The sequence below is a fragment of the Camarhynchus parvulus genome, chromosome 4 (assembly GCF_901933205.1).
Source record: "Camarhynchus parvulus chromosome 4, STF_HiC, whole genome shotgun sequence".
Classification (NCBI taxonomy): domain Eukaryota; kingdom Metazoa; phylum Chordata; class Aves; order Passeriformes; family Thraupidae; genus Camarhynchus; species Camarhynchus parvulus.
The window spans coordinates 26,085,861-26,113,618 of NC_044574.1; the positions used below are offsets into that span (position 1 = coordinate 26,085,861).

A 27,758-nucleotide genomic window follows, 5' to 3' on the forward strand; every position below is an offset into this window, starting at 1 on the left:
AAGTGATTAACAGATAAATCAATTAGAATATGAAAACTAAAATCAACAGGGCAAGGAAAATCTGGAAACCTTTATAAGGTGTTTAGCCATACAGATGAATCTCATCAAGTTTCACATTAAGTTTTACCTAGAGGCAGAGTAATGATTTTCCTCCTATGAACAAACCAGAACTAAAACCCACTCAGAATATTAAAACATACCATTAAATTCCTACCAAAAGAAAAAAAGAAACACCCAAGAAAAAAGAGAGTTCCATGATATGCCCAGCCTGATTCAGGATATTTACAAGGAAGCAAAACCAGAGCATTTTCCTTGCTCTAGAACATCTAATGAAATGAAGCAACTAGAAGAAAATCACACACAGCAGATAAATGGATATTATAGTCAGTAAAGATTTCCTTCTTTGTCATCATTTATCTTGTATCAGCTTTAATGTATGTTTCTCATCAAAAACAGATTTAGAGTAACTTGATTTTAAAAGATTTTAAAACAGCATATGTGTACTACTGCTATGAAATTCTAACGTATATAACAGTTAAGAAAACATCAAGATTTCTTTTTTGGGATGGCACAAACTGTTGATAGGTGATTTTTCTGACACACAACCTGAAATAAAATTGAGAGCTACTTTTAAGAGACTACAAATGGAAGAACGATGAGTTATTTATTTTTATAAATTTATGTAAAGTTATTTAAGAGAAGGCTGTAGACTTCAGCTAAAAGAAATGTTCTTTTAGCTTAAACATCATGTAGAATCATACTTCCACTACGCACAGATTTTATATAATTACATCCTCTGAAAAGTAATTTTTAGTCTGTTCTTAAGTAATAAATTGCTTGTTCTAAATGCCAGAACATGTAAGAGCTCAAACTAAATCAATCCCTTAAAAATACTTCCTAAATTAAATACCAAATAGAAATAAAAAAAGAAAAAACAACCCCATACACAACCTTCCCAACAAACAACCAACTCCAATATCTACACAAATTAAAATTACTGTCCACATATTAAAAAATTATTAGACAGCAGATTTGCTTGTTATATAAGTCCTAAGGTGTTTTCTTTTATTCTCTATTCTACACATTGTCAGCAGGCATCCTGATAAAACACAAGAAGGCTTTACAGCTTGCTTCATTCCTAGTTTCTTTCTTTTTTATATCTCTTCCATTATAGGAGGTATAACAATAGTCCAACGTAAGTAGTAGCATAGTACAGCAATAAGCACCTACTCACAGCAAAAGTTTGCTTAAGAAAATTGCTACTACTTTTGTCACTTGTGAACAGTCCCCATTTCCCAGTGAAAATCCCCTCAGGAGTTGGACCCTTCTACTGGAGGGAAGCATTCCTAAATACATGTGTTTCCTCTTATTAACAAAAGTAAATTAATTTGAGCTGAGATTATTTGTTAGGAACCAGTGTGGCTGTAAAACAGTGAACAGACATTACATGGTTTTTTTTCCTTTCCAGAGATCTCAGAGCAACACAAAAATGTACAATGAGCACAAAATCCACTGCAAATAAAGTACATTCATATACACATTAATGAATCATTCTTTTCCATAACTTCCAACAAAATCTCAAACAGGAGACAATTTCACTCGAGGAACTGCTCCACTTTAGCAGGAAGGCAGCACCGCCCTCTGCAGGCTGACAGAAGTCACAGTTCATCTAGAGTACCATGTAGCATAAAAAAATCTAAATAATTAAAGTCAGCTGTAGACTCACAGGGATTTGTCCTTATTGTCTATGCAAATCCATATAGAAAACATGACCCAAAGCCACTGAATGATTTTGCCAAGACTAGTATGCAACAGAAAATGAATTATTTTTTTTAATTATTCTGAAACAAGTAGTAATAAGTATGTAGTGATTGTTACTATTTTCTCTATTAAGTGTAGCAATACTGTCCTTCTGCTGTGAGGAAGGACAAACTTCACAGTCATGTACATCTGAACAGGACCAAATCCTTTTACACTGTCTAGATCACGTTCTAGACTGGGTCTATTGACCACAGCTTGCATTTTGTTTAACATAAATTCATGGAAGTTTGGGTGAGATTTGGTATGTCCTATCAAAAACCATGTCACAGACTCAATAACAAACTGGCTGATGTAAGTTTTACTGTGGAAAAACAAAGCAAAGCCCATCTGTTTCAGCAACAAACAGACAAGCATTGTTGATCTTTTCTTCCACTTTCAGGACAGGTTTTTCTTCAGCAACCATCAAGATGCATAACAGCTCTGTGGAAAAGCTGCATTCACAGCCTGGATGGAATGTGCTGCCCCAACAGACTGCAGCTACATGGACACTGGTAACAACATTTAAAGATGCCACCAAAACATAATTGAGGCACCAACACACATCAAGACATTATTAATAAAGGTCAAAGGAAAAAGAAAAGAGGTATCTTCAATATTTTTGTATTTATTTAGTGTTTTATACAATTTTTTACATGCTTAAAATTTTTATAATATTGTTAGTCAGGCTTTGACAGTGAATTTATACCAGACATACCAATAGACAAAGCCATAACTGCAAAATGTTTTTTTAAATTAGTTTAGCAATCGTCTTCTGAAATAAAGAAAAAATACTTGACCTTACATTTCGTAACTTTTAGAAATTATTGTGAATCATGATGACAGCTACCAAGTATCAATTAGATCCTCTTCTCATGTAAGCCAAAACAGACAGCAACTCCATCTAGAACTAGAGAAGGCTACACACCAGAAAGATAAGTTATTAACTAACACTAAAGAAGTTTCCACTATACTGTCTGATTTCATCCATGTGTGCTTAGATCCAAGTCACATGAGAATTTTCCTGTATGACATTATATTCCTAATCCTTTTAAAATATACACAGCAGTTCATAGAACTCAAGAGTGTGTGACAGAGAGAGAATATTAACTATAGAATGAGGGGGGAAAAAGCCTAAATATTTAATAAGAAGACCACTGAAAAACATTTAAACACTATTTAAACACCTGCAAGAAAACACAAGAAGCTACATAAATAATGAATTTAAATTTCTGTCCATGAATTGCACAAAGTCAAATAGTTATACATTCTTCCGAAAGGAACTAAAATCCTTCTGATATGTAAGCTGTCATGCTAAAGTATTTCATCAATTTAAAAATATGTATTAAAAATCGACTATTCTTTTTAAATTCCTTTTGTTTTGCAGACTTACGAAGTAAGATAACTGCCATATTTCACTTCACAGGGCAGTTTCCATGACTCACCTCATGCTGTCCAAGACACTCCCTGTTAAAAAATAAACAAATCAGAGATTTAGAAAATGCATATTTGTTAGGGGACTTCAAACAGTAACAGTGCTTTTCACACAAAAATTAGTGCAATCTATTTTTTAAAAGTGCAAACTAAGAAAATCACCCATCTATGCAGCTCAATGCCTCTTCCTTTCCAACAGTTGTTTGGATTGTTGTGTTTTACAATGAAAACCTCAAAATTTGTTTCATGTGCAAATTAATTGTAGTTGTGTATGAAATCAGTTACTTTTTAGAAAGTAACCTGCTTTTGTTCCAAATAGCATCTTCTTTTTCTCTACTAATACATCATATTTTCCAGTTATTTCAGAGGTCTCGTCTGAAGAACAGTAACCTTTTTTTAAATATCCCTGATAACTTCTTGGACACAATTATCTTTCCATATAAAATCTCTTTTATTTGCCTTTTTTTTTAATTTTAATACTTACACTGGTATAGGAACCTCACAGGGAGGGCACGGGAGTGCAGTCTGAATGAAGACTGGCTCAGACGGCTGTTCCCAAGGCCCTGCAGACTGATGCTGAGAGCAAAAGACACCAGCTGAATACAAAACATAAATGGAACTATCTGCTTGACCGTAAATAAATGTACAATCTAAAGCCTTTCCAATTCTAAGAAATTCACTTTCTATTAACTAGCTTTTTACTAATGGAAATCTCCACATGCCATATAGACAAAAAAATTACAGTTTTATCCTTAGCCTGGTTAGGGATAGGAAAATTAAGTCCTGTGGTTCCTAGTGCTAAAAGTTAAGCACCAAGCCAAATGAAAAAGACCAGTAAAATAGTTCTAACCAGTTAATAAATGTAAAAATATTTCAATTTGTAAGCTACTTCAATTACCATCCTGCAGTGTAAGTTAAAAATTGTCAATTTGTGACTTCTAACTTCTGCAAAATTTGATGGTTTTGTAAACACCAGACTTAAATTTTTTTTGGTTCTTATGTTAAAAGCAATTGCTTAAAGCTGAAATGTTTTTAATACAACTCCAACAAGAATCTTGTCATCTTTTGAGCACTTCAAGTATGTATTACAAAATTACCTAGATTGCAACAAAGGAGCTAGAACCACTTAGCATCACACTGAGCAGTACACCTACCTCTGTGCTTGATTATGTGTTTACTCTGAACTCCAAAAGCCCCAAAACAGAAGATTCAGGTCAAACCGATGCTCATTGTTCTGAACACAAATAATGCACCATTTTTCACTGTTTACTTACTGAGCCAGTTTGCTTCACAAGTGCCTCGTCGTGGCAGGAAACAGGGCACAAATGGCCACAGGTTAAGGTTTTCTGGCAGGGCTGGCGACACGGAGGGCACCGCCCAAAGTGACAGTAGTGTTTCTCCTGGGTAGGATGGTGACAGGTAGGTGGCCGACTGAAGTAAAATCCAAGAATGAATCGATATGACAGCAGGAAATACAAAGTTACAGTCACTGGGCAAGTATGTTCAACATACAAAGAACTGAAATGAACAAGTTGTTGGTGTTTTTTGTAAATTAGTTTACTTCTCACCTTCAGCAGGTGGTTACCACTACAATAAAATCAGAGAGGAATTCTAAATAAAATTAAAAATCAAAGTTGAGTTTACATACTCAAACAGCTGTTTCAATCCTAATTCTGCTCTGCACTACATAATCTTGCTACACCCCAGCAGAAAATATTCTTTTTCTTTTGCTAGTATAGTTTTCTAGATAAACTGCCTCTGTGGCACTTCAAAACATACCAGAGAAGACTTGAAGAAATGAACTGAACTACAGAGTTGGAAGAGCTTGGTGAGACAGAACCTCCCCCATGAAGCAGGCAAGCTGCTCATGAAACCTCTGTGTCAGAGAGGTATCTGATAGGAGGGATTATTGCTAATCTCCATCTGCATAGTCAGGGATTCAGAAGACCGAGAAGTAATAACTCTAATCAGATAATGAACAAATTTTGCCTTTCAAGGTATGTATTACCACTTTCTTTAAGAACACTTTAAACTCCACTTAAGAACAGGAAACAGACCCACTTTCTATACTGACCTGCACAGCTGCTTGCACTTGGGAGGTTTGATGGTGCGCTCTCTGCCACAGGGCACTTTGATGACAGTTTTTCCACAACTGCATTTCACATCTACAGTCTCTGGACATGGATTGCAACTACCTAAAAATAAACATATTAACAATGTGACAAGCAAGTCAGAAATAACCCCTTTATCACATTTATAAAAGAAGCCCAGTTATTTAGATCACACAACACTTAGATCTTCACAATTTGTATTTCAGTCTTACATACCTATGAAGAAATGTCATTTTACATCTAAATTCAAAAAAGGACGCTGAAAAACTGGTACAATAAAGTTTTGCAGATTTAGTACGATATTCATGTTCAGCCTATGTAAAATGAATGCTTCCTTGAAAACATCCTCCATCTCTATAAAGTTAGTAATCTGATGCATTTTAAAAACTGTATCTGTAAAAGATCTATGTTTTAATTCATAACTCTCCCACACCATTTCTTCACCAAGTGCCAACTGCTAAGTTTTATTATTGAGTAATTTAACAGCAAGAATATGAATCTTCTAAAAAAAGCAAAGACAGGAGATTTTAGCTTACTAATCATGTTCCAATCTGAAGCTTTAAAGAAAACAACTGAAGATTTTTACAGTAAAAATTTTTAATCAATTCTGACTTGTTAGCAGGATCTGAAAAGCAGCATTTCAAGAAGGAGATGCCTCACTGGAAAAAGGCTGCTAAAGAGAAAAGGATGGAAGCACTACAGTCTTCATATTGCAAAGTAAATTAAATAACAATATAGTGTTCAGCATGCACAGAAACATAGAATCATTTGGGTTGGAAGAGATCTTAAAGATGATTTAGATCCAACCCCTCTGCCATGGGCAGGGACACATTTTACTAGACCACACTGCTCATAGCCCCTCCCTCAAAACACTGCCAGGGATGGAGCATCCAAAAATCCTCTGGGCAACCTGTTCCAATGCCTCACCACCCTCACAGTAAAAAAAAAAAAAAATCTCTTCCTAATATCTAATCTAAACATATTCTCTTTTCAGTTAAAGCCATTCCCTCTTGTCCTGCCACTGCCTGCCCTCGCAAAAAGTCCCCCTCCATCTTTCTTGTAGGCTGCTTTAGGGACTGGAAGGCTGCCAGTCTTCTCCAGGTTAAACAACTCCAATTCTCTCACTCTTTCCTCACAGGAGAGGTAATCCATACCTCTCACCATCTTAGTGGCCCTTCTCTGGACTCTCTCCAATAGGTCCATGTCCTTCCTGTGCTGGGACCCCAGAGTTGGATGCAGTGTTCCACTGGGGTCTCACCAGAGCAGAGGGGCAGAATCCCCTCCCTCCCCTGCTGCCCACGGGGCTCTGGATGCAGCCAGGACACATTTGGCTCTCTGGGCTGTGAGTGCCCATGGCTGGGTCATGTCCAGCCTCTCATAGCACCCCCAAGACCCTCTCAGCAGGGCTGCTCTGGATCTGTTCATCCCTCAGCCTATGTTGATACCAGGGACTGCCCCAACCCTGGGGTGCAGCACCTTGCACCTGGTTGGTACATCTCATGAGATTCCCAAGGGCCCACTACTCAAGCTTGTCCAGCTACTTTTGTGAAATAAACTGAAGGTCTAAAGCTATACTGCCCAGAGTGGCTATGTCTACAATTCACTTACATATCCTATTAAGGAAGACAACTGACTGCATTCCCAAAAATACAGAAAGGCAGGGATCAGAGATTCAGAGAGCCTGAAGGTAAGGTGAGAGCACACTGTTCTCAAATCAAGTGTTATAATGTATTACAGTAGGAAGCAAAACATTTCTATTCCCTGGCAACACACTGTAAATTTCAGCAAGCACAATAAATATTTAAGAAAAAGAGATAAGAAAAAATAAAACCAAACCACAAACAGAATAGATTAAGTTACCTTTTTTCAGGGACTCCTGCTAAAGGCCAATTCTGAGATTTGGTGCCTTTTAAAGGACCTTACCTGGGCGGTTATTTTCTATGAGGCATTATTTCCTTTTATATCAGTGGTCACTGCAATCTGACAACTCATAGGAAAATAACCCTGACCTGGTATTACATACTAAAATAATTAATCATAACTTTCAGTAGCTAGTAAAACATTGGTATATAGGGAGAAACAAATGAATATAATATTTTACATTAAAATAATTGCCTTTATTAGGAATACTTTCAAACATTTATGAAGATACTACAAACTGTACAAGACTGTATTTTGTTAAAACACAGAGAATTTAGAAAAGAAAATAAATTTATCATCTAGTATCAGTAGTGATTACCTTCATTATATGCAACTTTAGTTAGTAAATAGACAATTATGCTCTTTTGATAAGTTACTCTTCCAAGTGTATATATTTGTTATTTACATTCACAAAGATCACTTCTGTTTTCTTACAGACATTGCTTTATTGTTTTCATGTTAATTACTAGAAATCTTCGTCACTTTTAGCCAGGTTGTAAAATGTAAGCACCATCAAACATAAACAATCATTCAACATAAAAGCTTATCCTATAATACAAAATAAGCTCTTTAGTTTTCCAATCAGAATTTTATTCTAGAATTTAGTTATCAACCAAACTAACATGGAAAAGCAATGTTACCGGTTTTCTTCTGACAGTACACAAAAAATTACATATTTCCAAGATTTTAGAGAGCTACAGGGGATGGAGAAGATAGGGAAGGGAAAGAGAAAAAGGGGCACACTATAGAGAGAAAAACCAAACTACTAGTTTGTGGTGACAGATTTAATAGCAAGTTAACAGGTACAACTACCACATTTACCTATCCTCTCCTTCTAAGAGTCACTGCCTAAGAAAGACTGGCTGAACAAGTTGTGATTTATTTCCTGAGTCATTGCAATTTATACTTCAGAATACTAAGGAAAATTACAGAGGCTACTTGGCTGGTGTTTCAGCAGGGCAGCAGCTTCTATGGGGAAAACTGCTGAGAGGGCAGACAATTTTCCAGTCATTCCAATTTAACCCCCTACCAAGCAAATGTCCAAGCAATCTGCCAGGTAATTTTCCCCATTTCCAGCATCTTTCTAACCAAGGTCATTGGATTCAGAAGCAAACTTTTTTGTTATCCTTCTCAGTCAGTAACAAGTTCTTATTTTCTTTTACCAGTAGGATACCGATATCCATTCAAATTCCATCTTTTTTTTTCATTTTAAGCCCACTTGTACCACATGTTGCATTCTAGGATTTTTTAAAACTGTCCAGACTCAATCAACAGCAGTCATTTCTTGTATGCATTTGGACTTTGTTATGCATATTCAGTGAACAGAATTATTGAGAAAAGGAAGTCAAGACATGGCTTTTGTACTACACAGTTGGAAAGGAGACAGGAGCATTTTCAGAGGAAAAGTATTAAGCAAAATCACCACATAAAAATTCAGGTTGCCACTATGTACGTCCTTAAGTTCCAACCAGGAGTTTCAAACACACTCCCCCACAAAAAGCAAACATGCAACAATGGAGAGAATTTACTAAGCACTACACACAGTCATGCAAGCATGAAATTTGGCAAAAAATAAACAATATTCCATCACTACAGGGATTCTTCACCTATTCTTACCTCTGTGGCAGCCTGAAGGGCATTTGTGATTTCTGCAGCCGAGAGTCCGCCCGCAGACTTGATCACAAGGTGGACAGTTTCCAGAACAGCACTATTTAAAAAAAATCATGCAGTCTAATAACTGGAGGCAGAAATTTTTGGTGTACACTTTCCCTCTTCTACTATCTCATTTTTTCAATACTTATTAAAAAAAAAAAAACTCAGTGCAATTTAGTCAAATTTCCTCAAATTCATTCCAGAAAAAAGGCTACCTGTAAAGTGGTTTAAAAAAAATTCTTATTACAAAATAACAAGAAAACACACATTAGAATGCATCATTTCAACACATCAAAAAGGCAGAGGGCTTCAAAAAAAGCATAAAGTTTGAAATATTATAATATTTTAATCCCAAATAATTTCAGAAGACAGGACATCTAACAGTTCACCTAATTATTCTGCAGTTTCTTCCACTTTTATGCTCTATTGTCCCCAGCACAAAAACATTGCTGACCATTTTTTTTAAATACCTTTTACCTCTGTGGTAAAGGCAGATAACTTCAAGACCAGTTATCTATTTTCTATTCTTAAATACATTAGTAACATGAAAGATAAGAACATTTCACAAAACCATCACATCAGTGGATGCTGTATCAGGAGAGAACATCATCTTTTCTATTACCTTGAAAAGTATCTTCCTTCCAACAAGAAACCTGTATTTTCCACCATGGAAGTGACAACATTGCATTTACTTGTTTTATAACCTTTTCACATCAAATAAATTTACTACAACAATAATATTCAAAAATACTTAAGAGTAAAACTTTATTTTTTCATGCCTATTTCTGGTAAGTAGTCCAACTTTCACAAAGTATTAATTCAAAAATAGGAGGTTACTTTCAGGCTCTCTTGAATGAATAAACTGAAAAGATACTTCTGATACTTTTAACTTCAAATAAGAAGCAAAACAAAACTCCAATTCCCAACTGTCAGTCCACTGCTGCCTGCACTGCTGTGTACGTGGGATGGAATACTGGGCTGTCAAAAATAAAGAGTGTGTCCCTGAAAAAAATTATAAGTCTTTCCCAGCTCTTCCCACAAAGTAGGGGAATAAATTGATTTAACTGCGGCAGAAAGCATAAAGCATCAGTGACTACTCAAGAATCTGACAGCAAAACTGCCTTCAGGAACCACAGAGTTGTCAAAATCCCCTCCCTGTTTATAAGACCACTGAGTGTTACTTGATGTCATCCTCTTCAGAGAATTCTGGTACATTGAAAACTCATTTCAATGACATGGAAGAAAACTCCTCTTGCTACACAGTAACATGGGGTGGAGCAACAAGTTGATGTGATTTTATCTAGACTTTTTTCACAAGTCAGCTAAACAATGCTTTTGAGACAGATTATCTCTGGGCTCTTACCTTCCTGCGGCACTGGTGCTTCTGACAATCACGGATTTTAGTGCACTTGGTTTCACACAGGTATGGCTTATGGCACGGCATGCGCTTGGTGTGCTTCCCACAGCGACACTGCTTTTCAACCTCCTGGGCAGCAGGACAGGGGAAAAAAGCAGCGTGTTTTTCATATAAGAGAAAAAAAAAGGAAAATAAAATGTTCTACTACTATCTGTAAAGGAAAGTTCGAGGAAAAGTAACATTACACTGCATACACAAGGTAAGTGTGAAAAGTAACATTACACTGCATACACAAGGCAAGTGTGTCCTGCAAGATGATAAGCGTAACTGCAAAGCAAATTAGTACAAAAAAGTACCTCTCCTGCACATGAAAGTAGATTCACCCCTAGTGTATACAGATAATTTAAGAAGTAGATGAGCAGGTTTATCTGACCTTCATCACAGCTGTCAAGTGATGATTACTATCACCTAGACTTTGTAGCCAAAGCTGGCTCAGGAAGAGGCAGCTGAGACCTGACAGAGCAATGGCTTCATAGGCCAGACCACAGAAGCTCCAGAGATATCTAGAGCACAGTAAATTTCTTACTGTTAATTTTCTTACAAAGAAGAAAATTGTGTTATGTTATACCACCTTCCATCTCACTAATGAAGGAATATCATAGAAAGACAAAGTCAGAAGGAAGCTAGAAAAGATAGGGGAAAATTGTCTTTTAGGCCATAATAATTAAAAAAAAAAATCCAAGCTAAAGCAATACTCTCATCCACAGGTGCAGCCTCAACTCAATACAGTGCTCAACTACTTACTCAGAGCTGTGTTGGGGTGGGAGGGGAATAATGAAAGAACATGTTATTTGTAATAAACAGAGTGACAGATTTTGTGATAGATATGATTTCATTTTCCTTAGGTGACTTGCACTGTTCCAGGCACATAGTCCAAGAGCCCAAACAAAATGTGAACCTGATAAAGCAAGACTAACCTGTCTGCATATTTCACAGGGACCCCGATGACAGCGCTGTGAACATTTATGGATGCCACATTCCAGAACTTTGTCACAACTATCACCACAGGTGGGCACATCTTCTGTACAAGGCAATGTAAACTCTAGATGAAGAGAGAAAAGTACAAGTAAACATTTAGGGAACAAAAAAAAGCCAAAATATTTAGGAAAAAAATGCAATGTATAGGAAGTTCAAATGACAGTTGTCTTTTGTTTTTTTCAAAGTTTCCTTAGATTTACTTAGTTATTCACATCAAAAATTAAACCCCTGGTGCTAAATAAAGCTTTGAAAGCCATGCAAAAAAACTTAAGGTACTGTCATGGTTGACAGTAAGAACTTTTTATGCACCCTGCCCTGCAGAATTAGCCTAAACTACTGACTGGGAAAGAGTGGAGGACTTTTTTATTCAATTTATCATTAAAAAAAAATGTAGCTTACTTGTTTTTCCACATGGACAGGACCTTTTCCCAGAACGAGGACAGTCTCCACAGGGACCAGCATGACAAACTTGTTCACATGTGTGATTGCCACATGGCAAACACTTCCCACACACCTGAGAAATTCAGAGAAATCAGTGAATGCAATGTAATAGAGCTACATACCAAGCCAAAGCAAGGCAAGGGTAAAAAGCAGGAGTGAAATGCTTCTGGATGAAATTTCACTTTTTCTGAATTTTGTTAATAAATGTTGTATTTGTTGATTCACTAAATAAAACTAATCATCCCTGCAGTGATCCTGCCTGGAAGGCCACAGTACATTTAGGAGTTAGTGATTCACAAAACCTGAGTAGTTGCAGGTCTATGCTGGGCTGCACATACAGCTCAGCCTTCAAGCCTGCATTGTGGGCACATACACTTTGGCCACAGGATAAACTTACTGTAGCAGAAGAGAATGAAGGCACCTCCCACTTGGTACCAGTGATTATGCTGTCTGCATGTCCTTGCCTTTATTTAAAAGTAAGTTAGAAATTCTCATCTGAATACCCTTTCTGTTTAACTGTAGAAATTATGATCAAGGATGCTTTCCTCTTGTAAGAAGATCCTACAAAAACCTTCAACAACCAAAGTGGGGTCTGCACTGTATGCTGCACATCTATCATGGCCCATTCAATGCTGCACAGCTTGGGGTTCCAGAGATCTAAAGGCACATGCTAGTCTTTAGATTATACTCCTTTTCTCTACAGTGTTAGCTGAAATAAACTGCATTTTAACTGATACTTCACAGAGGCCAAGTACCTTCCTTACTGGGATCCGAATGGCCAAGTACTTCCTGGTACAGCCTCCCCTCCACCACTTAATTTTTTTAATTATTATTTTTCCCAGTCTGTCAAACCATAGCCTTGGTCTTAAGCACAGACTGCAAATACTGTTCAAAGAATTAATCACAAAGCTTTCATTCTGCTACAGTCCTAAAATTAGGCATGAAACTCTTGTCTGCTAAGCTGTGGTTTCATTCATATTTTTGAAGGCAACCGCTGAAATTTCAACCTCAAGTACAAGAAAGAGTATACAAAGTAAAATTCACTGCTAGAGTAACCCCAGAACAATTCCAGAACAGTAACATTTTAACTATTATGGAAAATTAATGGAGCCACCAATTAAATCTCTTCTCAAACAATGCTGTTTATATTTTTGATTTGTACACTTTCAAAAGTTAATTTTTTTTCTTACTGAATATATTTTTCCAATCTTTAATACACCAGGTAATCAAATTTTATAAAGGTGAGAAATCTCTTTAAAAGGATAGCTTCAACATACCTGATCACACTGCCACTGAGGGCTTGCACAAAGCCTCTCTGCTGTCTGTCGGCCACAGATACACCGTTGTTTACTGACACGTGGACAAGGCTGACAATCTCCTGTATGCAATTTCAAAGTGACACTGAGAGTAGGAATTGCAAAAGAATGATGTATCTTATCAACAGAAACAGCTACTGCTCTGAAATTTAAAAAGGTTGGTCTACCTGCATGACAGGGATTCTCACAAACATGTTGTCCACACAGCAGTGTTCGCCCACATGGCAGGCGGCAAGACCACTCCTTGGCACTGCACCGTCGGGGCACTGCTTTGGCTTTCTTACAGTGACACGTTGTTGTGACCATCTTTGGGCAAGGTGGACACGGTCCTAATGACAGGAAAAACAGTATCTTGTTAATGACCATTCAGCAAATGCAGCCTTGACTACATCACTTCTATTCTGAGAATTTTAAATATACTTAAGAGATGTAAAGTTGAACTGTGTAACAGGTACCTAAATACAGGTCACACAGCCAGGAAACACAAAGGATTTACCTGGATGACAAAGCAGCAAACATTTATGACCACAGGAAGGTTTGAATTCCCTCTCACATATTTGACCACAGGAGTGAGGTACCAGCCATGGGTCCACCTCTGGATTCTCCACTTTTCCACAGTAACAGTAATACCTACTGGGAGTTTCAGAGCGTTTGTATTCAAACCTACATTTTGGACTAAAAGGGGAAAAGGAGTGAAAACAAAAACAACTTCTTAAAACAATTTAAAAAAAAAAGCAGTTTTATAATTTTGGCTTCCCAAGATTGTTTCAATGCTACCAATTAACATTTTTACAGCTACTATAATGAATAACAAAAATATACAGTAACACAGAAGAAGGGTCTTTCTATATGTCAGATTTTACAGTACATTAATTAGAATGTCTAAGGAATTGCTTTGTTAATGCAATTTCTTTTCTCTAAGAATATATATAGACAAAAATAAGCACAGCAAAAATCAGAACAGTTTTTATGTCAAGTAATATCAAAAGAATCTATGCAACAGCTAACCTTCTTGAATAGAACCAATTTTAAAAAAAAAGTATTAAAACCAGGGGTTTCCTAGTAGCAGTCTATTAGGCACGTAAAACAAAGTTTAGCAATGCTATTAAAACCAAGCACAATAATTAGAATTTTATATGAAAAATTTTAGATTCAAGATGTACACCTTCATTGTCCACCCCCAATGTTGACAGAAATTTAAAAATTAATTATTGCTAAAGGTAGACAGACACTAGAGGCCTGGAATTTATGAAGTGCCACAGGCCTAACAGAAGCCATGAACAAGGGAGGCAACACAAGGAAGGAGAAACAAAGCAATTCACATTGCTGGCTACACTGAGAAAAGACAACAGACAAGAAAGTCTCCCTCAGAGAAGAACAAAATGGCTTCAAAAGACCTAAGCACTCATTTTTATCAAATAAAACATTAATTTGCCCTGATATAATATATTACAGACCATGAACCATTTCTCTATAGTGATAGCATAGTTTTAGCATGTCCTTACACGTAAAATAAAATACCATTTACCTGAAGAGGCATTATCAATTTGAGATGCTGCCAGGCAACAACTGACACTTGATTTCCTAAACAAAACTGCTTAGGAAACTGTATTCATTTAGCCACATTATTACCTTCTTCTTTATGCCATCTCAAGGAAAACTGCAAGACCTAATTTAAAGTTTGGATTATAATGAGACTAAAAAAATAAATAAATCACTACATCTTGCTATTTGACAACATTTTTTAAACTTATTTCATGTTGCCAACTTTAAAAGTGAAAAATATGTAAAGCCATTCAGAAATAAATGTCAGAAGCTGAGACACATGACAGATAAGTTAGCTTCTCAGAGGTCAAAACAAATATGATGCAGCAAGGTTTTAGTATCGCTGTGAAATTTTTCTGAACCATGTTAATGAAAACTTACATAATTTTAAAAAGCAAAGAAAAGTCAGCCTTCTGAACCCTTTTTTTTTTTTGTTGTGCACATGATGTACACGTACTACTCCTTCTAAAGGAACACCAGTTTGCCTGGTTTTCCCAATAGAAATAACTTTGTAAATGTACCACGAGGAGCTCACCATGGCCAGGGATAGTCTTTCTTCCCAAAATCATCATCTGTCAGAGGAGAAGATACAAGGAAGAGGCTGTCCTTGGCCCACTTTTGGATACACACCAGATGAAATATACAAAAGCATCCACAACAGCTCCAGACCTAAAGAGCAGACATCAAGTGTCAATTGCTTTAAATGAGGTTTCTGTTTCCGCTGATGATGATCCATAATACCTGAAGAAATATTTCCCTTTCAAAATGGTTTTTCAAAGAGAGATTACACCCACTGTTAGATCAATACATAGATTCACACCTGTTACAGATTCATACTTGTAATCTTTTTTCCAGCTCCCGTGGGAAGTTTTTGCCAAGGCTGACGGACCCCAAAATACTCAGATAATCAGAGAAATGTTGATTTAAACACTGTTGGAGGTCATGTAGCACAAACTAATGCCCAAAGAAGGACTATTGCCAGCTTAGCTCTGTTCAGACACAGCTTTGCCAAGCAAATCTGGAAAGTCTGACGGATGGGGACTCCACCATCATTGTGAGCAAGCTACTCCAACTGTCATATTACCTTCCTAGAACGCAATCTGCACCTCCCAAGGCCCAGTTTGTGCCATTCTCTCTTATTAAATCACCTGGCACCAGAAAGATGACTTGGGCTTTACCCAAAACTATAACAATTTGGTAAGAGAAGTGCAGAAGAAACTTTTAACTATTTTTTTTAATAACTTAAGACAATGTTATGAAATAATACTGTGAAAATGCAGATATTTTCTCCAGTAACTTACAGAGGACAGTGCCAATGACTGAGTTTCCATAACTATGGTAACTAACTTCCCAAAACTAAAGCTAAGCAGGAGACGTTATGTAAACAGACTTGGCCAAAATGATACAGATTCAAGATAATTAGTAAACCACTGAGTTATAAAAGAAGGTTTTCAAGTTACCAAATCATCTCACTTCTGCTAAGATAAGATTAACTCTATCAAGAGCCACAGAAATATGAAGCTAAACTCATTGAGGTCTGAAAGAATATGGATTAAATATGTTAAGAATTCATACGAAATATATTGCATTTCTTTTTAGAAGTTACTGACTACAGTTTCATTGGGTACTTGTAGTCTCTATATCTATCATAAGAAATGTATATATTTTCTGAAATTTCTGAAAAAATTATTTTTTCATTTCATTTCTTTTTCATGTCAAACCCACAGTTCAAGCCTCAGGTTTTAGCTTTTAAATTTTCCAGATTCTGTCCTGCTTTAGTATGGAGCTCTGAGCTTCATATTAAGGGACAGTAAGCTCTCTTCACAGAGTAGCTTAGACAAAACAATTCCTTCTCTAGCTGGGGACCCAAGGACAAGAGATCCAAATCTCAGGCCCAAGAGCACAAACAATGGTGGAATGAAGAGAGAAAAACAAGGAGGATGGGACTTCCTACCCTAAAGCTGTAATTGGACAATTAATCCAATATGCAAATGGACCAGAACTTATAAAAGTGAGAGACCTCATGACCGGATGTCCATTTTTGTGACCACTTTGGGTTCATCTTGGGTGTAGCCCTGGCTGGGCCCTTGTACTGCCCAAGGTATACACATTGAGGCCCTTTAACAAATACCTACTTTATTCTTAACTCTGTCTAGCCTCTGTTCTAGGTCAGCCTTCACAACGCATCTCAGTTATACATGTTTTTGGTTCAAGTACCTCTAACACAAAGAGGAAAAAATATTTGTCCTGAAATCTTTCCCGTATAAAATGTACCTATATGAAATAGGACAAACGTCTCTGACACACACACTTCTTTTTCACCTGATCAGCACTGGGGGCAATGAAGTTTATCTTAGTTTCCCTGCTGTAAATCTAACAATAATATCTCCTAATGTTCTAGCATTTCATGTTTTGCTTTGCTACCCCATAGCTTACTGAATACACAATTGCAAGCACTGGCATTCAAGCACTTATCTTTGTCACCTGCTACTACCTAAAACTTAAAAATAGCTATTTTACACAATGATAACAAGCATATGACAAAAAAAAGGACACATTCTGATTACAAGCTACACATATAACCACTTACATCTTCCAGTGTTTCAAAATCCAAAGATGCCAAATTTGCATTTAGTACTTTTACAGTTTTAAAGCTATCAATCCCAAGAATAACCTCAACAATATAATACAAGTTATTCAGACAGTAACATTTATTTTGCCCTAAAAGGTTACTGTAAAGTACTTACAGCTTGGTTCCTTTTAACTGAAGCAATGCAGATGAGACATGTCATGGCCCCTGACTGAAAAGCCTCATTCATGTACTGTCTTGTACGTTCCAGTTCACTTGCATCTCCATCTTTAATGGAAAAAAGATGTTTAAAGCAATTAGTAACATTTGATCTGTTATTTTGTAGATGTTGAAACTACTGCACAAGTATTTTTTCCGAATAAAGCCAGTCATGTATTATTTAAAAAGCCACACTTCAGACAGTTAAAAGCTATACCAGTTAAAAGCTATACCATTGCTTCTGCATGAAAAGACAAGTACAGCCAGCATACACTGCTGAGAAAAAACATTTTTGAAGTAAGTCATGATAGAGTGCCTTCCTTCCAACTACAGTAAAATTCTAATACAATGATACTACATTGCTTACGCTTTCGGACCAAAATAAAAGTCAATAAATGAAAGAAACATTACCAGTTTGACTGGTGTAAATGGTAAATGTTTTGTCCAAAATCTTCCCTTGTTTTGCTTCAGCATCATCATCATCATCTTCAGATGAGGAGCTTAATTGGTCTTCAACTAGCTTTTTTGCTGCAGCCTGATTAGCCCTCTTAATTTCATCAAATTTCTTCAGTGAAGATAATTCTATTAAGAGAAAATACTAAAGATGATTAATACCATGATAGCTAATTGTAAACACACATTCAGTTCTACATACTTTCAATTGTCCTTTTCTTTAAAAAGTTTGCTGGTTTTATTTTTTTAAGAGTATTACATCACTACAATTTCAATACCACACAAGAAGAGCTAAATTGTATTTACTTTTTTACTGTGCATTATCATAAAATTCACTGCAGGAATTATCTACCAATTACTGCTGACAAATCAAACCTAACATAACAGAATAGAAGCAACTATAACGCTGCTTTTTGAAAAGAATACTTTAAAAATCCCCAGACATCCCACACAAACATAACTGTCATAGCACAAGGAAGAGAAAAACAAAACACAACACACAGGTTTGTTTATAACAAATTTACAGTTGTTATAACTCGTAGATACCATACACGTATTTCTCCAGCATCTGGAGAAATAACTTCTTAAATTATGACTTTCACTCATCTCCCTCAAATTCAACAAATCTCTACTGCAAGAGTGTGCTCACGCTATTTCACAGGAGATTTTTTTATTAGACCCAATATATTTACCAGAGTTTCATCAAGTTTAGCTTTAAGGCTTTTCTTAAGAAACTATCCTGCCACTGAAAAGAGCTGTCTTTGGCACTTCTCTGCTGTATTTGCCGAGGACGAACTTGCACTCAGAGCAGCCGCGCACACCGAGAGCCCGCACCTTTCCCAGACCGGAGCGAAGTGTTTCCCTGACCAGCGCACCTAACACTGTCTCTACCGAGCAACTCCCCTGGCTGTTTCCACCCAGATAGAAACATTTCATCCATTACTTCACACTTTACTCTTCTGCTCCGAGAAGACGGTGCACCCAGCGCACCCTGGCGAGGGCTTAGCCCCTCGCTGCTGGCCACTGCCCAAGGCCTCCGCGTCTCTCCCCGGCAGGAGCCTGCAGGCAGGACCCGGCACATGGCGAGCACCGGCTCGACACCGCCGAGCAGCGTGGGAGCGGGGCCGGGGCCCGCCAGCCTCCCTTCCCCGCGCCACCGGGGACAGCCCCGACCTCGCACCTGCAGGGGCTCCGGGCCACCACCGGCTCCCCAGCCCGGGGCCCGGCAGCGCAGGTAGGGGGCGGAACGCGACACTCACCGTTGGCTCTGTCACCGATGGGCCCCGCTGCCGCAGCGCGGGCACCGCCGCGGCCCCGAGCGGCCGGGGGCCGGGCGGCCGCCCCAGAGCGAGCGGCGAGCTCGTCCCCGGGCCTGCCGCGGCCGCGGCCCCGGCCACCCTGACGCCACTGAGCCTCCATTTGTCCCTCTCCAGAGAGCGAAGGACGGCGGTGGGACCAGACCCTTCGCCTCCCTCTACGCCGGCACAGCCGCCCGGGGAGCGCTCCGCCCGGCCCAGCCCGGCCTGGCCGCTCCTCCCGGCCGTGGAGGCGGCAGCGCCGCCGGTGCTCCCGCGGCAGCGCGACTACAGCTCCCGGCGCTCCCCGCGCGGCGGGCGGGCCCGCGCCGGCACCGCCTCAGCCGGCCGGGCTCGGAGCTGGGGCTGTGGCTCTGTGCCCGGGTCACAGGGTATCCCAGCTTGGAAAGGGGGTGAGGTCGCCGTCGTTAACCCAGCGCTGCCACGTCCGCCATTGAACCATGTCCCCAAGTGCCACGTCCGCCATTGAACCATGTCCCCAAGTGCCACATCCATACGGCTTTTAAATACCTCAAGGGATGGTGATTCCACCACTTCCCTGGGCAGCCTGTTCCAGTGCTTGACAACCGTTTCGGGTGAAATTTTTCCTAGTAACTGGGAAACCTAGTTACTAATCTAAGTAATCTAAACGAATCTAACCTCTCCTGGCGCAAATTTCCTCTCGTCCTGTTTCTTGTTGCTTAGGAGAAGGCGCCGCGCCCCCTCCCCACACTACCGCCTCCCTGGTGCTTGTACCAGCGACGTGTATTGAGGAGCCCGTGTGCCTCCCAAGTTCTGACAAATAATGGCAGGTTGAAATCGTTTTAATTTTATTGACATTTCCTTATAGCACTTGCATTATGTCGTGCGCCAGGAGGAAAGTTTGCATTTAGACTTTTTTCAGCAAATACCTTCTCATGAAAGTCGTTATAGAAGATTTCCAACCATAAGTAGTCTGAAAATAGTAAGCAAACCACTGGAGATAAATTCTGGTTTTTGGTTTTATTTTGAAATTGTTTAAATCAAAGAGTTTTTATTCTCAAAAAAGAGGCAGCTAGTGAATACAATTCATGTCTTAGACTGAAGAATCAATGCTGAAAAAAAAGTTAACAGTAGATATCTGTCCTTTTTTTAAATTAAATCTTCATATCACACATTTATCTAATAAAAAGTCTTAAGCACTTCAACAAAGTGCCTTCTAAGTGCCTAGTAGCCATATAGATAGGTTGCTGCTGGCAGACAGATTGCAAATTATATTCAAGACCTGAGCTGGAAGAATGCTGATTGCAAAGTCCAACTCTCAAAATATAGCTAAATACCAGAATAGTCCTTGTTCCTGTGTACAGGGATAAAATCTTTACTGACAGGATGGCATACTTTTTTCCCCTTATCACCTAATGAAGTCATTTATCATTCAAAGCACAGATCAACAGCCATTTTGTGTTTATATTTACCCTTGTTGTTCTATATATATCTTATGCATTAGGTACTTCAGAAAATTTCATCCTTGCAGTAAATCAGGAGCTATTTCTAAATCTCTGGCATGCTAGAAAGCATCAACATTACAAAATATAAAACAGCCAGAAAGGAATGCACTTTATAAAATACCCAATTTATATTATCTCCATCTCATTAAGCAGACAATGCAAGTGTAGAGAGATTATTGACAGTAACATGTATATATGTATTTTTTGAGAGTGGCAGTCCAGTTGCTCAGGGTAATCAAACATCCCTAAATAGAGAATTATCCATTCTCTCTTTACAGTCCCTTGCTTCACTCCCTTTCATCAAACTTTAACAATGTTATGTGTCTATGATCAAATTCTACTGAAAATACCCAGCTGCAAACACTCAGCTGAGACCATAACAAAGCAAAATATTTTTTTTTGCAAATGGAAAAAGAAAAAAGGATCCAAGGAGATAATGCATTTTAAAGCAGTTGAAAATTGATCTAACATACGAATCTACCGACTTTACTATCTCACAAGTAATTATGAAAAAAAGAAATTCTCTATCAGTGGGAAAAAGCAACCTCTTTAGTCATATTCTTCCCCAGCAGCATCTACAGAAGACTTTGGAGGAAGAATTTGGCCTGTTGCTGTTGTGTCTTCCCTTTGCACTCTGCCAGCATAAACAAGTGTTACATTAGGGATGTAAACATTTTTAATTACAAATCTTCAAAACCTGATAGTCCATGTTCTGCAGCCACATGGTTACATGTAACAGAACAATCTTTAATGCATATTTTTATTTTTATATTGTTTGTATATTATTTGTTCTTATTGTGAAAAGAACAGTAGATTATGAGCCGTCCATATCTTTCATATTGATGCTTGCATAAAACTGTGTTTTCTCCTCTCTGTATTCCAGCCTTTGCATGTACTATCCTGAAAAAAGGTATATTTTAATCTGCTCACTTATATTTCAAGAAATCAGCCAAGGTGGACCCAATGAAGTAATAGTATTTTCCAAATCTTACAGCCTTCAGTAGCCACATCTACATTGTAGATGAGAGTAGATAATATTAGTAGATATACCTAATTCTTTTTATAATATTGCATACTTAATTAATTTCATGTTAATCAATAGATATTAAAATGTGCTCATTTATACACAAATTTAATATAAAGGTTAATGACTTCAGATAATATAATTGTTACCAAACCTTTCATTCTTTCCATACGGAGACACAAAGGAATTATTTTAAAACAACCAGCAAAACTTCCACTATTTTCCAGTACATGACAATGTATGTGCATCTGCCATAGAGCAGCGTTACAGAGTACAAAACACATTAGCAGATAATAACACCTGTTTGTGCAAGAGCAAAGTGTTATCTTCCATTCTCATTCTTGATTCTTCTTTTCCTGCCCCAAAACTGCCAAATATGCGCTACTTGTAGGAGATAGGTGGCATTGTCTCAACAAATAAATTTTTGTAATTAATAGTCAGGTATTATAAAGATTAGAAATTAATGTGTTCAGCCCCAGTCAGGATTTGACCCTCAGTCTTATTGGCAACTTCCATTGTTTTTATTCTGCTTTTGACAATCCAGGTTTATCTGTGGATGGATCTGCTTCTTCTAAGTCTGCAAATTCTTCCTCTATAACTGGCTTCAATATTTTCTCTATTTGCGTAAGTCTTTTTTTCACTTTCTGTTGTGCACCTTCATACTCAGCCAACAACCTGGCAAACTTTGTTTGCAACCTGTCCATAGCACGTTCCATGTAGGCGACCTTCTCTTCCAGATCTTTAGGATCGCTTCCTAAATTTGCAATTTCAATGTCCAGTAACCCATCTTTCATTAGGATTTGCTTGCCTTTTTCTTCCAGCATAGCCTTTGCATCTGGATACTCTGTTAAAGCCTCCATGAGATCATCCTTAGACAAACAAAACAAGTCTGAGTATCCAATACTTTTAATATTGGCTGTTCTTCGATTGCCAGCTTTGCTACCCTTGATGTTAAGAATGCTGATTTCTCCAAAGTAGCTGCCATCACTTAGGACCACAAATTGGGTAATTCCATCATCAGCAACTACTGCCAGCTTGCCTTCTTTGATAATGTACATCTCTCGTCCAATATCTCCTTTTCTGCAAATATAATCTCCAGGACTGTATACTTGGGGCTGGAGTTTCAAAACCAGTTCAACCAGCAAACCTGCTTCACAGTCTGCAAAAATCCGAACTTTTTTTAGCGTTTCCAGGTGAACATTGATTGCAATCTCTGCTCTTAGTTTATCTGGCAGATACTTCAAGACTTCCCTTTCATCCACAGCCTTTTTGTTTGTCCACAGGTAGTCAAACCACTTTATAACTCTTTTTTCCATGTCCTTACTCACATTCCGAAAATGCATATACTGCTTGATAGCATCAATCCTTGCTTGGAACTCCGCCCTGGCAGCATTCATGTTGGAGATCATTGAGCCCACGTTACCAACGATGGTAGCAAAGATCAGTACTCCAACCAAGAAGTCAACGACCACAAAAAAATACTCAGAATCTCTTACAGGAGGGGGGGTTTCACCAATAGTAGTCAGGGTCAGTGTTGACCAGTAGAGACTGTAGACATATTTTCTAGTCAGGCGGGCAAATTCAGGATCTGAGGTGTTGGGGTAGACCCACGTGTCAGCCCCAAATCCAATGGCTTTTGAGATGGAGTAGTATACACAGGCATTCCAGTGAATAATAATCACAATGTACATGACAAGGTTAGAGATCCTGAAGATATTTGGGTAGTTTGTTCTTGTTTCTGTTCTCTGGAAGAATTCAAACATCCGAGCTACTCTGAGTAGTCTGTTTATTCTTAATTCTGGGTAATTCAATCCTAACTTAAAGTATAAGAGATCAGTTGGTAAGATTGACAGAAAATCTAGTTTGAATTGAAAAGATCTCTTGTATTTCTCTCGTAGCTTATGTTCTTCTTTCACCAGAAGACCTTGCTCCAGGTAACCTAAAATAAATTTTAAATAATAAAAAAAGCTACAGGTTCAAATATGTTGAGTTTAAGGTCAGTCCAAATCTACTTTGAAAAATATTTTGGGTGCAAATTCCATATGGAACATAACTTCTCTTACTTTTTACTATTTAATTTCTTATTTCCCAATAGTCAGTTTAGTGCTATATGGTTCAGCTATGAAAGATAAACAATTCTAGATCTGAATATTTTCCTCAATTTTTCCACTATGGTGAACATCTGGAAATAAAAACCATCTTCCCCTCCAAAAAACCTCCACAAGCTATAGGAAGGGTGATTAATGAGGAAAAGAATCTGAACTCAGGAATTGCAGTTCCATATTGAGTGTATCTACTTAATAGCTCCATAGGTTAGTATTTTAAATAAATAGTTGTAGCTGAAGTTAATGGGATGTCTTGCTTGCTCAAGAGTCTTGAAAAATCAAAAAAATACTTGAATCTCCCATTAATACAAAAACCAGATTTAGGTGCTGGTTTTTCAGAACCCCTGATCCTCTCTTGGCTGCACTACATGTTTCTTTTGTCTTGGTGAGTCAGCTGCAAGCAGAACAGCTTGTACCTGCATATCTCAAACTTCATGTGTCCTTTGAGTAATACATAAAATTTCATCAGAATTTCTCCTACTTTTACAGTAAGGCTGCAGTCTTTCAGAAATCTAACTCAGCATCTTTTTTTCACTAATGCATCTCATCAAGGCTATTCAGATAAGAGAAGTAGTAGGGTTTTGATTAAAAAAAAATAACACTGGCATAAATATGTAAAAAGGAATAATTAATCCTTGAGTATATTTACCTGTCCTTGTCCGTACAAACATATCAGCAACATAAATGGCATCAGAAACATAATCAATAATAAACCATGCCACTAAGTAATCATGCTGAAGCTCATCAAAACAGGCTCTGAATATGAAAAAACAAAAGTAAATTACCATAAAACAAAAATTAAATACATGTATGAATAAATTATTATTTATTTATCTAGTCAGGGATATTATGATTTTCCAAAAGTTCTATGTAGTCACTGAAGGAGTACATCACCTAGCAATAATCATGGTCCAGTTGTACATGACAGGCATTGTGATGCAAAACAACCAGTTGTAATATATATTTCCTGCTGGATCAATGGTGAAAATATCTTTCTTCTTCCTAAGTGGTAAGCAGGGGAAAAAAAGAAATTTAATGAGAGACTTGAAATACACATCTCATTTTTGAGGAATTAAGCATTCCAGAAATTATTATTGTGAAATAAGTGGTCTTTATCGAAGTTAAACTTCCTTGCTCAAGTGCATGGAAGATATGAAGCTGGTACAACTTGGTGTGACACAAATTTAGAATTTAAATTTTGCTGACCAAAGTCAGCTTGGCAGTCTCACTTCAGTTCATAGTGGCACATGTGATTTTTAAATTATTTTTTCCTACCCACATAACTCTCTTGTCTGATAATTTATCTTATCATTAAAAAAAGATTATGTGACCATTAATTTTTAGAGAAATATAAATTATGAGATGAATCATGCCTTTCTCACAGGGAAAAGTCTGGCCCCGAGGAAGATAAAACATTGGCATAGTTTACATAAAGATACCAAAGAATAGGAAATCATACAACACAGGTTTCTACTGCACTGTTTTGAGTTTCTCTTCCTTAGCCAGAATATTATGAATTTACCAAGTAGACTATAAAGCAACAACTTTTAGAGCATTGAAGAGTTTACTGGCTTGTAGGTGCCTTTGAGTGTGGAAGAGATTGCTTTATACTGGCACATTGTTTGCTGCAGTGTATTGTACAAGAAATATTAGATAATCAGAATCTAAAGGAGATGTATCTTGATTAAGGTTTCAAATCAGCTCCATGCATGCATATTTCTGTTGTCCACATATGAAGTTAAGTCAAAACAACTCTGCTCTAGGGAGAACAGCAGCAGTCTTTGCACTCATTCACTAGGGTATAAACACCTTTACAGGACATCTATGAATGAATTTGTTCTTACATTAAAAGCAATTTTATTACATAGCATAACTGGACCTAAACGAAAAATACTTACTCTTCTGTATTTTCTTTCTTCTTCAACTTATGTTTATTTTTATTTTTCTCCTTTTTTTCTTTGGTCTTTTGTGTTTCTCCATCCTTTTTTTTTTCTGGCTTGCTAAGAAATAGATTAACATTTTCCATTGTTAAGGACCAAGTAAAACGTATGTAGAAAAAAAATCTAAATCTCTTAGAAATAGTAATATTATTACTCTTCATCTTACCTCTTCTTTTCTTTTTTTCTTTTCTTCTCCTCTCTAAGAAAAAGAAAAATATGATAGGGTCATGGGATGCACATCCTGTTTCTTCAACATCTATTTATTAGAAGCATCTGAATTCAGTAAGGATAACATTGTACTTATGTGTTTAGCCTTCAAAAAAGTGTTTTTCTTATTGCTTGTTATTTCACCTAGAACTACTTTGTTTTAAATCAATAGATACAATATCAATAACTTTGGTAATAAGGATGATCATCATCATAACTGATGTGCATGAAGTTGAAATGTATGTGCAGTCTCTTTTGGGCTTACCTGAATTACATCTCTATTTCTAATGAAACAATTAGATATTTACTATAAATATTTATTTCTGCTTTTATAATCAAAATTTCAGTACTCTCATTTTATCAAATGGCAAAGATACTTACTCATCTTTATTACTATTATTGTTAATATTGTAGCATGCAAATACTCCAGGTGGATATTGTTGCCTAGGAAACAACAAAACAACACAGTTGTATGATATCTGATGAAATTTAAAAAAACCAAAATCTCCTAAATATTTACAATAAGCAATATACTGTAATCTTAAAAACTTTTTTTTTTACTAAGAGTGAAGAAAATTATATGATAGCAAGTATATGTGCTTAGATATTCTTATGTAAATCATCAAACTAAAAAAAAAACCCCAAACCTACACAAAATATATTTGACATACCTGTTTTCCCCTTCGTACATCAGTCCATGGTCCTTACTGGTGTCATGCACTACCACACTGGGAACAATTGTATGGGAGTGATGGGTCTCAATCACTCCTACCTTCATGGTCAGGTTTGTTTTAACTTGGGTAATTGAAGAAGACTGAATAAAAAAAGAATCAAGTCATTTCACCACTAGAATAAGTAGCTTTTTTCCCCCCTAAGAATGAATCCTTTACATTCTTGTTTTCCTGAAGCCCAACAAGAATATTTACAGTTTCCTGTCTTCCATGACATTCCCACCAGACAAGAGAATGACCTGGCAACTCCTGCTAAAGGGAACGTTGTACACATCTTTAGGGAAGCATTAATTTACGTTTTTCTCCTGAGTTTTGACACATACTTTGAAAATATTTAAATAATTGTGCTTGAAACATCTACTGCTGTTTCTCTGGGTTTTGAACCAAAGGCTAAAAACACTGTATCAATATGGAGAAACAGATTCATGCACAGATGACATCCTGAAAACCAGACTAAAAAGTATCCCCTGGTTGTAGGTCCAAGGAAATCTCAGTATATCTGGTAACAGAGACTTACATTATGTTGAGATCAAAGAGTGGTCCTCTTGAGGGTAAGTAAGACGGTAAGATTAATGTAGTGGTTTCCTTACTCATATAGCAGGTGGTATATAAACACCTAAATAGAAGTGTTAGTGGCTCTTTATGTCTGATCTGTTCATCTCAAGGGAAAAAAAAAACCCTGAAAATGTTTTATAGCTAATACAGTGCATTCTACTGAATAATTTTCTAGAACTGGTGTAATTAACTTCAGCTCTCCTTTTCACCATTTATTCCTACAGTTATATCTTGGCATCAGTAAGACTGCCAGCTCTTTAGGCATGAATTCTATCAGTGTGATTTGCTCTTGCCAGGGTCATTTAGAGAGGATTATAAAGCAGATATTGATACTGCTATCCACAGCAGTAACAATTTCCCTGTATGTGTGAAATCAGAATATAGAGATCTCTGTAAGCCACAAACTGGCAAATGAGTGTCTATACCACTGATAAGTGAAGTCAAATGCCATAGGGATCAGACTTGAAGCAGTTTATTCTGGCACAGCATGAAGGAGGAGCAGAATGATACAGCTGACATTGCTGCCAGACTTGACTTCCCTTATTTGTCAGTGAAACTAAA

General features: G+C 37.4%; 2 protein-coding genes across 3 annotated transcripts in view; both read right to left on the minus strand.

Annotated features, from left to right (window-relative positions):
• The window catches only part of NFXL1 (nuclear transcription factor, X-box binding like 1), a 65,681-nt gene extending 46,268 nt beyond the window's left edge, over positions 1 to 19,413 (minus strand). For both annotated transcript variants that reach the window (XM_030947029.1, XM_030947028.1), the window contains exons 1-15: positions 19,113 to 19,413; positions 17,812 to 17,982; positions 17,360 to 17,469; positions 15,148 to 15,281; positions 13,564 to 13,742; positions 13,235 to 13,396; positions 13,029 to 13,129; positions 11,710 to 11,824; positions 11,250 to 11,374; positions 10,279 to 10,401; positions 8,880 to 8,970; positions 5,306 to 5,426; positions 4,506 to 4,662; positions 3,716 to 3,807; positions 3,243 to 3,264 (exon numbers count right to left, since the gene is read on the minus strand). In XM_030947029.1, coding sequence (XP_030802889.1) covers positions 3,243 to 3,264; positions 3,716 to 3,807; positions 4,506 to 4,662; positions 5,306 to 5,426; positions 8,880 to 8,970; positions 10,279 to 10,401; positions 11,250 to 11,374; positions 11,710 to 11,824; positions 13,029 to 13,129; positions 13,235 to 13,396; positions 13,564 to 13,742; positions 15,148 to 15,281; positions 17,360 to 17,469; positions 17,812 to 17,982; positions 19,113 to 19,272 — 1,863 coding nt within the window. In that variant the 5' untranslated portion in view covers positions 19,273 to 19,413. The remainder of the gene's footprint in view (positions 1 to 3,242; positions 3,265 to 3,715; positions 3,808 to 4,505; positions 4,663 to 5,305; positions 5,427 to 8,879; positions 8,971 to 10,278; positions 10,402 to 11,249; positions 11,375 to 11,709; positions 11,825 to 13,028; positions 13,130 to 13,234; positions 13,397 to 13,563; positions 13,743 to 15,147; positions 15,282 to 17,359; positions 17,470 to 17,811; positions 17,983 to 19,112) is intronic.
• Positions 19,414 to 22,180: 2,767 nt separating this feature from the next.
• On the minus strand, positions 22,181 to 26,689 carry CNGA1 (cyclic nucleotide gated channel subunit alpha 1). The gene is given in 7 exon segments (XM_030948057.1): positions 22,181 to 23,598; positions 24,414 to 24,520; positions 24,659 to 24,766; positions 25,663 to 25,764; positions 25,871 to 25,896; positions 26,289 to 26,355; positions 26,559 to 26,689. Coding segments are annotated over 7 exon segments (1,959 nt in total).
• Between the last annotated feature and the right edge of the window lie 1,069 nt (positions 26,690 to 27,758).